At 39.1% G+C, this 14,870-nt stretch overlaps 1 protein-coding gene across 36 annotated transcripts in view; it reads left to right on the forward strand.

The window, feature by feature from the left end:
* OSBPL6 (oxysterol binding protein like 6) overlaps nt 1-14,870 on the forward strand; it is a 199,656-nt gene that overhangs the window by 130,108 nt on the left and 54,678 nt on the right. For 30 of the 36 annotated variants that reach the window (XM_003776032.5, XM_063712878.1, XM_063712873.1 and 27 more), the window contains 6 exons: nt 1,181-1,273; nt 5,279-5,401; nt 8,566-8,619; nt 9,655-9,768; nt 9,885-10,055; nt 13,316-13,448. In XM_003776032.5, coding sequence (XP_003776080.2) covers nt 1,181-1,273; nt 5,279-5,401; nt 8,566-8,619; nt 9,655-9,768; nt 9,885-10,055; nt 13,316-13,448 — 688 coding nt within the window. The remainder of the gene's footprint in view (nt 1-1,180; nt 1,274-5,278; nt 5,402-8,565; nt 8,620-9,654; nt 9,769-9,884; nt 10,056-13,315; nt 13,449-14,870) is intronic. The other 6 variants (XM_063712885.1, XM_063712896.1, XM_063712889.1 and 3 more) reach the window with 1 other exon arrangement.

The following is a 14,870-nucleotide window of genomic DNA, read 5'->3' on the forward strand; positions in this document are numbered from 1 at the left end:
GTGCATGAAACAAGGTTTGTTTCCTTCTTTTATGCTTTCATAATGTGCCAAGATAGTGAAGGATTCTTAATGAGTAGATTTATGTAATTTAGGTTAAGGCATGTACTTTTTTTTTCCCCAAGAGCTTTAATATAATTGCAAAATTCCTCTTTAGAAAGATCATATCTAATTTATGTTTTCTTTCTTCCAACCCCACTTCATTCTTGAATCTGATGGGTAAAAGAAATTATTATTCTGATTCTCTTTTTGAATACTTCTAAGTTCGAACATCTTTTCAAATGTTTTACATGTGTTAACTGTTCGTGTACTTAACCCATTTTTCTGTTGAAATTTTATCTTGCTAATATATAAATGCTCTTTGTAAAAGACACCTACCATTTATGGTATTTGGTGAATTGTTTTCTTCTCTGTGCGTTTTTGTAAGAAACTTTAGAGACTGAAGGGTGTGAAGGCTCTGGATTTTTATTTATTTATTTATTTTTGCGATAGAGTTTCCTTCTTGTTGCCCAGGCTGGAGAGCATGGTGCAATCTTGGCTCACTGCAACCTCCACCTCTCAGGTTCAAGCGATTCTCCTGCTTCAGCCTCCCAGGTAGCTGGGATTGCAGGCTTCCACCAGCACGCTGGGCTAATTTTTGTATTTTTAATAGAGACAGGGTTTCACTATGTTGGCCAGGCTGGTCTCGAACTCCTGACCTCAGGTGATCCGTCTGTCCCAGCCTCCCAAAGTGCTGGGATTACAGGCGTGAGCCACCATGCCTGGCCGCCACTGGATTTTTTAAGGTAGACCTTTCTTTTTGTCTGTTGCTATTCCCAGTTGGAGAGATGAGCAAATATTTCTATGTAAGGCTCATTAGTCTAAGTAGTAGGTGTGTCTTTGTCATAAAGTTGTAAGTTTTCTTGTGTGTGTATCATAAAATCTTCCGAGAGATATTCCTCTGACTCTCCAAGACTGAAACCAGCACTGTAGCAGCAGTTCAGCAGCAAATCTAGAAGAGGAGGGGAAAATCCTGTGCCGACATATTTTTCTGACTGTTGCTGCTATCTTTGGTCTTTTCAGGAACTTGCCGTTTTTAACATAGCTCACTGTTTTGACTGTGTTGTGTATGATTTCATCCCCGTGCACACTCACATGAGAAGTGAGTTGTCTAACCCTGGGCTATGTTTCCATTTATTTTCAGAGTATTCACATACTGGAGAGGACTGCTTCCTCTAGCACCGAGCCCTCTGTAAGTCGGCAATTGCTAGAACCAGAGCCAGTCCCCCTCTCCAAGGTCAGTGATGAAATGCGGTGCTTTCTCTGCTGGCGTGATGCCTGCTCTGGGGCCAATTGAACTGTGAATAACGTTTACATCTGACTCCCCTAAAATAGCTGTGATGCCAGTTGTAGGCAACTCTTTGCACTTTTTCTGCTTCCAATGAGTAGAGTTTCTCTGCCCTTTATAAGAGAGAACAGAGAATGTATAATTTGCTGGGATTTGTAGGGTTACATACAAAGGTCCCAAATTCTGTTTAAGGGAAGAAGGAAAAAGAAGCTATTGCCTTCCCTGTTGGAGATGAACAAATATTTCTATGCCCAGCTAATGGAAAAGAAAAAAAAACTGTGTCCAGCAATAAAAATAATAACATTATTTTTATTATACCATTATTGCCCATGTACTGCATCACCAGACACTATGAGAAGTATTTAAATGTATTATCCCATTTAATATAGTTCTCATAAACAGCTCCACACAGTGTAGGTATTTATCACATTTTACAAATATGGAAACTGAGAGTTAATAACTTGCCCATAGTAAAAACATAAATAAATAACTAAATAAGCTATCAAGGATTATAGCAGATCAAGAATTCAAACTTAGACTTGTCCAACTCCACAACCAATGCTTGTCAGCTCTTCCCAAGCTGCAAGGTAAAATAGAACCCATGCAGAGGTGCTGTTGTATATTCTGGCTTCTAGGCTCCTTCTCACATCTGGCCTTCCTAGCAATGAGCTCGTGAGAGAACACTGCAGATTATTTATAAGACCTTTTCTGTGTCGTGGGAGCCAGTGTTCCCTCCCCTTCAGCCTGCTCTTCCTCAGACTGAGGAAAATTAAATTCACATATGTCTAAAATGTAAAAATGATAGGGAAAAGTTGGAAAGGTACCATCCTACTCCTGCCCATCCCTCCCTGAGATTTTCAATGGGCTTTCTCCTTTATTGAGAAATTCTGAAAATAGAATGCATACAGACTTTGAATTCCAGTATAAAAATAGCACTTTATACCCAAAGACGGTTAACTTCTAAATATGTAAAACTGATCATTACACCTTGCTTTTCTATATTAAACATAATCCTGTTAGAAAAGAACACTTTACTACCCAACTGTTATGGAATATATACACTTGAACCTCTTTAAACTGTAAAGATATGACAAGCTATAAAGTTTGTTCTGTCAGACAAGAATAGACTGCTAAACCACGGAAAGCAGGGAGTTATTAAACTATAAAACATAAGTGGTCTGACTTCCGTTTGAATAGCGAGTAGAGACTGTATACCTGGTAAATATAATATAACTAGTAATCTCTTTGAAATAGCAATTCTCTCTTATAGTTAGCTAAAGGAAATAGAGAACAAATAAATAAAAGGGCAATGGAAAAAGGTAGCTAAAATTTATTGAGCACCTACTTTATGCCAGGCACTGGATTAGAACATGTATTATCTCACTTAATCAGCCCCCAACTCATTGAAGTACATACCAATATTGTTCTCACTTTACTGATAATTATGGCATAATTTTCCAGGCATGAGGGCCCCAGCTTGGTCAAACAGCAATTCTTCCTAGAAGGAGGTGGCTGTTAGCCCAGCTCACAGCAGCTGGGGCTTGGGTCCACTGGCTTGATATAAAGGGATCTGGGTAGGGTACAAACAGCATCTACTTCCCATTACTTCTCCATGTTGGTGCCCACTTAGATCTTGCTGTAGGACTAATAAACCCTGGTTGTGTTTCTGTGTCAGTAGACACCACATCTCTTGGGGCCTCATGAAATCAGAGGGCCATATCTAACCCAGATACCATCGCATCTCACCATCTCTCAGCCCCTTTGAGAGATGGGCTTCATGGGCACTGATTAGTGGTGGAAGAATTTTTTTTTTTTTAAGTACACATTGTCCTGATCAGGATTTGTTCCAATCCTAAGCTTGATGCATTCACCTGCTAAAGCATTTTTATGTACCCACACACATGCACACTCACCCGCATACATCTGCAAACATGTGCACGTAGAGTTTACCCTTCAGAAAGGAAATGTCTCTTTTTTTTCCAAATGAAAAAGTTTGGGCGGTTATGACATTACTGTCTGTTCTTATTTATTGTTATTAGATTAAAAGTATTTTTAAAACTTATAATACCAAAAATATGTATATATCTTGCTTAAGTACTGACATGATCACATTAGGGCTTTTAGCTCTGTTATAAGTAAACCCAGGAAAATTGGAGACTTTTAAGCAGAAAAAATATCAACTGAAATTACAAAAACAAATTCTTCAATTTTCAGAAATTAATTTTAGTTATCTTAAGATAGTCCTAGTCTACTAAGTATAGAGGGAGAAATTTTAACATAATGGAAAATAGAACATAGAAGGTTCTATTTTATACTGAGATGAGTTGTTTCATTTCTTACACACTTTATTTGTAACATTATCCACAGCATTTATAATTGAAACAGGGGGAACATTGTCTGCTCTGGTTTTATCTTTTGCCTCTGTTAGTTTGACAGCCTATTTAATTGTGAGAACTATAGTAGGATTCTTTTCCATTTCTTTTACTGGACTTAGTACTATTGCATCAGACTGAATAAAATTATTTGCTCAAAGCTGTCACATCTATGTTTAAGAAATACATTTTAACTTTTTGCCTTTCTATCTTATCTCTTTTCCCCCCCCTTCTGGAGTTAAACTCCCAAAGAAGAAAAAAAACACTGTGATAGAAATTAGTAGCCATACATAAGAATGATACATTGGACTTTGGGGACTCTCGGGAAAGGGTGGGGGGTGGCGAGGGATAAAAGACTGCACAGTGGATACATTGTACACTGCTTGGGTGATGGGTGCACCAAAATCTCAGAAATCACCACTAAAGAACTTATTCATGTAACCAAACACCACCTGTTCCACAAAAACCTATTGAAATGAAAAAATAAAAAATAAAAAATTGGAAAAAATAAATTAGTAGTTAGTAGCCATTACTACAATATGAGTTTAGTCAGAAGAAAGCTTGCAAAGATCTGCACTTATTAAATGTTTCCACTTTCACAAGTTATAGAGAATATTCTTCATCATCCACACGTACACACACAGTAAATCAAAGGTGAACACAAACTTCCAAATAAACCGAGCCAGAAATAAAAATATTATTCTTCCAGAGGTATTATCCATGGGTGGGGCTACTGAAAATAGAAGTGCCACTAAATACAGTGGATATCTCTCTAAGAACAGAGAGAGAGCTCTAATGAATATATTTACACATAGATGGAGATTATTTTCTGGAATATAGTGGTCATCTAACTTTCTCTGTGAGTCAAAAGCCACAGGCATTAGACTTTTTATAAGAGCCTACTAGTTTCTCCTATTATTCTAAACATTATTCATAAACAGTGCTAACTTGTTGAATTGCAATTCACTACTAAGAAATGCAACCCAGAGGCTCCCAGGGGCATGTGTATCTTTGAAAGCATGAAGTTCTTTGGTGTGTCTTTGGTGAGCAGGTGCCTTATGTGCACTTTGGAATGCATGCAAACCTCCCCGAGAGCAGCCGTGACCACAGCACTGTTATTCCCTGTTAATAGCAGGTTCTGAGCCACTTGAGACAACAGCAGCCTTTCCATTTCTACACAGAAAGCCAGGCCCACACACTAATTGAACATTTGTCATCAAAGTAGTCTTATTTTGCAACTTTAAAGTGCCTCTGTGTTCAGGGATTCACTGTCTGGAAAAATGCATTTTAAACATTCTGAGTACAGGCAATCTAATTTCCGTCCTACCCCAAACAGACAAGGTGGCTCCACTGAGCCTCTGATGGACCCCACTTACCTCTAGGTCTGCCTGGGAAACTCTTTTTAACTTCAGTTAAAAGTGCATAGCTGTGTTTGATGTTAGAATTTGCTCCGGAATGTTGTTCATCCTTCTTTCTGGTGGGCCCAGTACTGCTTCAAAAGCAACTTCTACTTAAGAATCTGCTTTAAGTGTGTCATCAGGCACTGAGAAACATGTGATTTGTTTTTCTTCTTTTCTCTCAGGAAGCTGACAGCTGGGAAATTATAGAAGGGCTGAAAATAGGCCAAACCAATGTCCAGAAACCAGACAAACACGAGGGCTTTATGCTGAAGAAAAGAAAATGGCCTTTAAAAGGCTGGCACAAGGTAACATTTTTATCATATTCAGGTTCAGATCGTCTTCATAAATAAAGAAGATCTTATTTGATATCATGAGATGGGAAACTAAGAATATGGTAGTATGTGTAAAACTAGCTTTTTTAAACTTTTTTTTGAGACAGAGTCTCACTGTTACCCAAGCCAGAGTGCAGTGGCATGATCTCAGCTCACTGCAGCTTCCACCTCGCAGGTTCAAGCAATTCTTCCACCTCAGCCTCCTGAGTAGCTAGGACTACAGGTGCATGCCACCATGCCTGATTAATTTTTGTATTTTTAGTAGAGACAGGTTTTTGCCCTGTTAGCCAGGCTGGTCTTGAACTCCCAGCCCCAAGTGATCCGCCCACCTCAGCCTCACAAAGTCCTGGGATTACAGGTGTGAGCCACCACACCCGGCTATAAAACTAACTTTTAAGGCCTTATTTTAACCACATGGGTTGTAGTCTATTATAGTTACCAGGGACTGAGATCTGTAATATACATATGGAGGGAAAAAAATACTTGATATTTAATCCAGTTGGTATATATTGTTGTCTGATTTGCTTTTTTCACTTAAATTAGTATAGATAAGTTCTCATTAAATACTCTTTGAAATATGAGGTATTTTAAATGCATGCATGTATCACTTTGGATGGATCTATATTATATATCCCACTGCTATCAAACTAATTCCCTGTTGCTGGATATGTAAGACATGCCTTATTTTTTACTATTGTGATGTGATGAACATCCTTACACATGAACTTCTGTTTAGTTCTTTGGGATACATTCCTAGAATTATTGTTACCAGTACAAACTAAAGCTGGAGGTCGCTGATCCCAGAGGTTTGTTTACTGCTCTTTAAAGGCTACAGTTTATTCCTCTCCTTCCTCCCAACATCGTTGTCCTGTCTCTCAGTTTTAATTATGGAGAAAATATTTTTTACTGCATTTTACCATTACCCAAATAGCAAGGATTCTGTCATACTAAGGAGGAGAAAGTTGCCGTACATTTTCAGTTTAAACTATTATTTTTATTTATTTACTTATTTTTTTTTTGAGACAGAGTCTCACTCTGTCACCCGGGCTGGAGTGAAGTGGCACAATCACGGCTCATTGCAACCTCTACCTCTCGGGTTCAAGTGATTCTTCTGCCTCAGCCTCCCTCTGGAGTAGCTGGGACTACAGGCACACGCCACCACGCTTGGCTAATTTTTTTTATTTTTATTTTTAGTAGAGATTGGGTTTCACCATATTGGCCAGGCTGGTCTCAAACTCCTGACCTCATGATCTGCCCGCCTCGGCCTCCCAAAGTGCTGGGATTACAGGCGTGAGCCACTGCGTCAGTTTAAACTCTTTAGTGGGCCACCCAGTATCCTCTTTGAAATCAGTGGAAGAATAAATCTATATATTTGGCACATCTGCACGTGGATTTCATCTCAGGGCAGATAAATTTATTGGCCCAAATGGCCAGTGGTGGCTGCCCATTGGCTCAATGCAGGGAGATTATGTATGTTAACTTCCTTGAGGAAACATTTTATGTGTTTTAAGGGAAAAACTTAAAAATGAACACATGGGAAATGTTGCCCCGGTCCCCTGTCTCCGAAAGTTCCTTCTTGCTTGTCAGAAACGATCTTTCCTGAACCCATAATATTATCGTAGTGCCAAGGACCTGTCCCCACTGTCGTTCTTCCTGAGATTTTCGCCAACTGGCCATCCTCCTTCCTACAATCACCATTGCCTTTCATCCTTTGTGTTTCCCCAAATTGATGGCCTTGCTAATCTCTTTCCTTATGATATGCTATAGGTGATCTCTGCTGAAATTCTTTGATGGACAGAAATGGAAACACAGGAAAAAACGGTCAAAGAAACAAATTTTGTATGAATTGATAACTTTAATTTAGCGCTTTCAGTCCATGTTTCAACAAAACTGGCTGTGGTTTGGCAGCAACTTTCTAGACCGTGCCTTTGAACATTTTGCTACATAAATAACAGAAGGGCCTGCTTTGCATTGTTGTCTTTTCTTCTGATCTCTGCAACCACCATGTGTTTATTCAGATGTCAGCCCATTTGATTGACCAAGTTAAGGACAACTGATTTTAATCAAGTGTTTTTCAACCGTAGAAACTCTTTTTTTTCCAGTGCTTACTTCTTGTCCTGCAGAGCCTGTAACAAAGGGTTTACAGTGGCCTTCTGTGAGTCCTGTGCAGAACTCATAGGGGTTCTCTGTGCAGAACTCACAGAAGGCCACTGTACTCACAGAAGGTGGTCCCGAGGCCTGACTGCCTGCCATCTCAGCAGCTAAGAGGTCCCAAATCACAAAAAAACTTGCCAGCAGAGTAATTTTCCAGGAACAGAAAGATTCCTTGCATCTGTAGAACTAGAGGGCACAGGACCCATTCTTTGACCAGGCCCTGGGAGCTGTTTGTTCTCTTGTGAATTGCCCACGGAAGAAAAATCAACAGCTGAGAGTTCCTGAGTGTTTGTAGAGCAAAAAGGGCAAATCCATTCAGACCGGACTAGGATTATCTTGGAGGAGACAAAAATTGCCAAAAACCTCTCTCTTTTTTTACCCTTAATGTAGTTCAGAAATAATATTCAACCTCTTTGATTAATGGTAGAATGCAAACATTTGCTAACTAGAGATGCAAGCATATTGCTAAGTCCACTTAAATGTTCCAGATAATTCATTATTCATAGATTCAGTCCACTGGCTTCTGTAATGCACATGAACGTTTTCTGGAATTGTCTATGGTATCCAGGGAAAATTCAGGAGTTTATATTCACGGTGAAAAATTCCCTGTAGACCTGTATAGAGCTCCTTACAGAGTCACTGTGATCATTTCTCACTTTGAAAAACATCCCAATGTGGTTCATTCAGGGGATTGTAGCTTCAGGTCCTCAGATTCCTTCCCTGTTAAGAAAAATCATGGTGAAAAGACTCCATCCCCATTGGATTATGTATAAAGAATCTTGGTAGGTTAACAGTATGGAACTAGAGCTCTTATCTCCTTACCATTTAATGTGACTGACGGTGGCCAAATGCACTGAATCCAGATACATTAAAATGATCAAACATATTGATTAATAAATGCCAAGCAACATTAGACCCACATTTGTGAATGTTTTATACAATTCAAAATACAGACAGTAACTGGGGGTGTTTGGTTCTTGCAGCGTTTTTTTGTCCTGGATAATGGAATGTTAAAGTATTCAAAGGCACCACTCGATGTAAGTAGCACACAGGACATGTTTCAAAGATTGATTTCGAATTCTGCTTGAAGTGAGTAAACACTGTAATTGTACAAGCCTTGTGCCATAGTTACCAGCTTTGTGCATGTCTGGGCCTGTAAGATTTCACAAGCTCCCAAACCTCCATGTTCTAAAGTGTGTCAACCTAGTGCATGAAGATTTAACTATTTTGATGTGTGTTATTAAAAACAGAAGCTTAAACCTTAAAAGTGACGCATGAGTAAAATCACCTTCTGTCACTTGGAGAGAAAACGCAAATAGGCTTTTTTCCTCCATCTCCCAATAAACTCTGTTTTATGTGTGCTGCTTTGTTCTTGTCAATGTCCTTTTAAAAACTATCTTACAAATTTTATTTCTACGTCATACATCTTTTTATCTTGGAGATCCCAATTCACAAAAACTATTTCAATTGTTTTTATTTAGTATACAAAGGAGTAGTTTGCATGTAACACTGGAAAATTCCTTCCTTCATCATTGTGGTGTAGGGGAAGTAACAGAAGGCTCAGGTTTCAGTTTTGTCCCCATCCCTGCCATTGAATCAGCCATGTCCTTGATCAGAGGAGCAGCCAGAAGGAAGAGCCGGCTGCTCCCTGCTTTCTGGTCCCAGCTGCCCCGTCCTGCCCCAGCAGCTGTCTGCCAGCTGATTACTCAGGGATGTTCTGGGTTATACGTCAAAGATTGACCGCAGTTATTTTAGGACCACTAAAGATGTCCTTTTGGGAGAATATAAGCTGTGAAATCTAGAATTATGAAGAATTAGTATTACATTCTATGCCAAAACAGGAATAAGATGAATAGTCGTATTCATAAAAATTGACGTGAAGTCACTGCAACATGAACTGTCCTAGAACCTAATCCATAGAACCTTAACTATTTTCTGTTTGTTAAGGAGGTATATGTAGTATTCCACTTCTCGTAGATAAGTTTAAAGATTACCTTGAGTTCACTTAAATCCAGTACAGAAACATCAAATCATATATCCTTTCAGCCTATTTACTAGTCTTTTGATTTCAGATTCAGAAAGGAAAGGTCCACGGGAGCATAGATGTCGGACTCTCAGTCATGTCAATTAAAAAGAAAGCTCGAAGAATAGACCTTGACACAGAAGAGCACATCTATCATTTGAAGGTGAAATCACTTTTCAACAGTTTCTCCGCCATTATCATGGGAAACCATTTGCCTACACCAGTAGTAGGCAGGAGAGTGATTTTACAATTACTTTCTCCTCTCGTTCATTGTTTTAGGTGAAATCCCAGGACTGGTTTGATGCATGGGTCTCCAAACTGCGACATCATCGGTTGTATCGTCAGAATGAAATTGTGAGATCACCAAGAGATGCTAGTTTTCACATATTTCCTTCAACGTCCACAGCTGAATCCTCACCAGCTGCTAATGTTTCTGTAATGGATGGAAAGGTATGACTTTGTTCTATAAAAACCAGCCTGAAAATTGCTTAGAAAATTATGCAAATTTTGGCCAGGCACGGTGGCTCACGCCTGTAATCCCAGCACTTTGGGAGGCCAAGGTGGGTGGATCACCTGACGGCCAGGAGTTCGAGACCAGCCTGGGCAACATGATGAAAACCCCATCTCTACTAAAAACACAAAAATTTGTCAAATGTAATGGTGCATAGCTGTAATCCCAGCTACTCGGGAGGCTGAGGCACAAAAATTGCTTGAACCTGGGAGGCGGAGGTTGCAGTGAGGCAAGATTGTGCCACTACTGAACAGCCTGGGCAATAGAGCAAGACTGCATCTCAAAAAAAATAAATAAATAAAATAAAAAAGAAAATTATGCAAATGCATAACTGAGTCTCATTTGGGAAAACCAGAAAGAGGAGGTTTGCTTTGTAAACTAACACTCAGAAGACAACAGTGACATTTGGCATGAAAGTTAATTGCAAGTCTAAATTAGGCAGAAATGTGGATCACCAAGAGAATTAGCAGTTATTTTTCCCTTTTATGAACGGACTACCTTCTAACTTTATGTGGCTTTGTAGGAATACTAGGAAGTAAGTAAACATTTATTTAATCAACATTCAGAAATCAGGTGCCTTCCTGGATGGTAATAAGAAAACCTCAGTCTTGAAAATGAAACTTGCTTTTGTGTCTTGACCTATAATATATACATGAGAGGCTATTAAATTTCTCCATGAAGTAATTACATGTGAGCTCAAGAATGTGACAATAATGTAAGTAGTAGCCTATTTAAGTGATCAGGCACTGCGTTAAGCATTTGGCACTCATTCGTCTCTAATCTTTCAAATAACCAAAGTTCAGAGACAGTAAAAAATTTGTCCAGAAGTGACATAGCCATTAAACAGATGAGCCACGATCCAAGCCCACATCTGTTTCCAAAGTCAGTGCCCTTTCCGTTTTTACCAGGTGCCAGACTAAGGGAGGCTGACCTTGTTCTCTGGGCTGAAATAAGAGTTCACTTCTGTGTTGATGAAAAGCAAGAGATGTTGTTTGTTAAAAAAAATCAAGGTTAAGTCAACAGACAGGGAAACAGCTGTTTCTGCCTTTGATTCAATAATTAAGTTTCTGGAAACCTCGCCCCACTGCACTGCGCAGGGGTGCTCCGCCTTCACATTTGGCACCTGGAATTGAGGGCAGAGAGGGTGAGGAAGCTGGCTGCCACAGTATGTTGTGTTCAAGAACGTTCCAGTGAAGATTCTGCTTTTCTTTGTTTGCTTACACAGGAATGTATGTCATACATACATCGAAGTTTCCTTTGCAAACCATTGAAAAACCTCATAGAGTAACTGCAGTACTAACCAAATCAGATTAAATGAAACATTACTATATTCAGTTTTTGTTATTTTCATGGCAATTTTTGATAGATCCTATTAACGATGTTAAAATAATCTCAAACCTTACATTATTTATTTATTTACTTATTTATTTATTTTGAGACAAAGTCTCACTGTGTCACCCAGGCTGGAGTGCAGTGGTGTGGTTTTGGCCCACTGCAACCTCCTCAACCTCCTCCTCCTGAATTCAATTGATTCTCCTGCCTCAGCCTTCCGAGTAAGCTGGGATTACAGGTGCCTACCACCACACCCAGCTCATTTTTAGTAGAGACAGGGTTTCACCATGTTGGCCATGCTGGTCTCAAACTCCTGACCTCAAGTGATCTGCCCACCTTGGCCTCCCAAAGTGCTGGGATTACAACCGTGAGCCACCACACCTGGCCTTAAACCTCACATTATTCCATTCCGGTTGCAGCCTTGCCAAGGACTATTTAATTATCTTTTTTCTAGGAATAGGGTGTTGGATTAACCCTAATACCAACCAGTTCTGCAATAAAAAAAGGGAACAAACCATCTGGTCAGGGCGTCAGGAAGGTTGGGAACTTACAGATGCCCAAGATAGTGCCGAGTTTCTCTGGACTCCTGTGTTCTCACCAGCGGGCAGACTGAATCCTAGATTTAGTCCTTGTTAAATGAGAAATGTATTCCAAATAGATCTTTAAAAAATATAAATTTTTAATTCTTTGGTTCATCCAGCTTCTGCCTACATCATTGGCACAGAGTATTGATGAAAATATTTTATCTCTTATTTATTAAATTATTAAAATATTTATTAAATTTATTGATGAAAATATATTATTTTCATCCCTTATTTGTTAAATAACTTGGGTGATATCTGAGAATAGAAGACTAAAATCAAATCCTCCCCACTGTTTGCCTTGGAATAAGAAAGCTCTTCAGCTCTGGGTTTCAAAACAGATTTATTGCTCTGGTTAATGACATACCTCTAAGATCTGCTCGGTGAAAGATTTCCATTACATTTATCAAAATGCAATAAAGAGTGAAAAGAGCTTTTTATCACTTTGCCTGTCTTCTACATATCAAATTATGAGACTCCTGAATGTTAATTAGTTTGTGGCCCTCTGTGAGTAATAAATAATGCTGGGTTTGCTAAGAATGGGTATCATTCACTTTGTAATGATTTAGAAGAGACACAATTCAGTTGTAGTTGGATATTAAAGTCAACTATGAAGTTTTAAAATTATTTCAGTTTTTTAAGAAATAAGTTTCTTCTTTTTTCACTGTTTCCTGCAGTCACCTTAGTATCTATATACTTAATACAACTTTCACTTATTTCACATAAAATCTTTTTAATGAAAAGTCTATAGATAATAACTTTAATGGAAAGCTATAGATAATAACTTGCCATGACTGCCTTTTTATAAATAATTTCCAATATGAATTCAAGGCATTGCAAGGTTGCTTACTGGTGGATAATGTATTTAGGAATCACATGTGGTTGAGGAGACCTTGAGTGGTCATAAGAGTACAGAAACCTTTTGGGAAGGAAAGACCTTAAATCATGAGTTAAGAGTACTGAAGTAAGGACACTGCAAATACAATTTACTGAGCGATTAAGAATTACTGGGAATTTGAGTTGGCGGGTCCTTGTGATTATGAGATACAACACACTTAAATGTTGTCCTTCATTGAGTGATGGAGATGGCAGCTTAATGAGGGGTTGTTGTTTAGGAATGTCACCCTCACTGGGCACAAACCACATTTAGCCAAGAGGCTCCTTCCATGTTTTGAGTGTGCATTTTCTTTCTCTCTTTGTTAATACGGCTTTGAGGATACTTGTATTTTTTTAGTCATCGAAATGTACTGTTTCATAACCATACAATTCATCTTTGTTTGCCATAGATGCAACCAAACAGCTTTCCATGGCAGTCGCCTTTACCATGCAGCAATAGCCTCCCTGCAACCTGCACGACCGGCCAGAGTAAGGTGGCAGCCTGGTTACAGGACTCGGAAGAGATGGACAGGTGTGCAGAAGGTTAGTTCTTGCCCAGTGTGGCCTGAGAGTAGCCAAAACCAAACAAGAAACAAAACCTAAAGAGGTGAATTATCAGTGCTACATCTTTTACCCTGATTGCCTTGATCGTCTTGACCTTTCCTTGCTCTTTCTCCCCCTTGTTCTTATTTTTATGCGCCAGCTCCTTCTCTCTGCCATGACTCAGGCTCCTTACCTGCCAATTCTCTTGCACCCTCACAGCAGTTGAATCTGATTCTTGCCTTTCCCCTGACTTCTACCCACTTCAGCCTTCTCTCCTTGTCTTTTCACCAGTTCCTTAGCTCCTGGATCCTGGGGCAGTCACACAGAGGAGTAACCCCCAAGGAGAGCCTACTCTGCCCATGGCCCCAGAATCACTGCTCTGTCGTCCTCACTAGGTCACTTCCGCAGCTGCCTTCTCTGCTGCTCTGTCTCGCCCATGGAGCAGGTGTATGTTTCCTGACAACTCGGCAATAAATGGCAAAGTTGTAAAATGCTGCATCTTATATCCACAGTTACCTGTTAGTGTGCTCCACTATGGATCAGTGATTCAATATTCTGAACCAATACCTGCTTCCCTCATACTGCCATCTCTGAGCCTCTTCATCTCTTCTTACCTTCACCTTCTTCATAATTAGCTGGAGCACAATGGTTCAAACTTGATCTACAGACCATTTCCATTCTATGAGACAGTTTTCATTTGACCTTCAAAACCGAGAAAAACAAGGGCAATGCAAACAGTGTTTCATAAGGCTCAATTAGTTTATTTTTAGACGATCCTAAGATGATATTGGGCCTATTTTTTTCAAATTATTTTTTCTTATAAAACTATAATAAAAGTAGATATTAGATCACTTTTTTGTGTTCTCACTTAAAAAAATTAAAATTTGGTAATCTATGTTAGTCCTCCAACCAAAAGAATTTTTTCTTACTCTACCAGTATGTGGACTCAAAGTATGCAGCATTTTTTGTCATTTTTATCAGCCTTCTGAGATACTCACATCCCAGACTTTACGTGAAGGTATGATTTCCTCTCTTTCTTATTGTAAATAATAGAAGTGACAAAGAATGATGTAACATGGTCCAGGTGAAGGCTCTAGCAGGGTGATGAGACATAGCGCAATAAGTATTTCTTAGAGACCATTTCTGGCTTTCATAGAACTTTCTCATCTACCATCTCAGTAAGCAGGTAGGAGAGCTAAATACTACTATCACCATTTGACAGGTAAGGAAACTACAACTGAAAAATCTAAATTGATGTCTCCTTACACTTAGTTTTGAGTCCTTGGCCTTAAATTGAATTATTCACAAAGTTCTGTTTTCATTCTGTTAGAAAAAGGATGATGGTTTTCAGCCCCAATTTCAGATTTCTATGCTTATATAGCACCATTTATATAGAATAATCACAATTATTAGGGAGTATGA

Source organism: Pongo abelii, chromosome 11 (genome assembly GCF_028885655.2).
Source record: "Pongo abelii isolate AG06213 chromosome 11, NHGRI_mPonAbe1-v2.0_pri, whole genome shotgun sequence".
NCBI lineage: Eukaryota > Metazoa > Chordata > Mammalia > Primates > Hominidae > Pongo > Pongo abelii.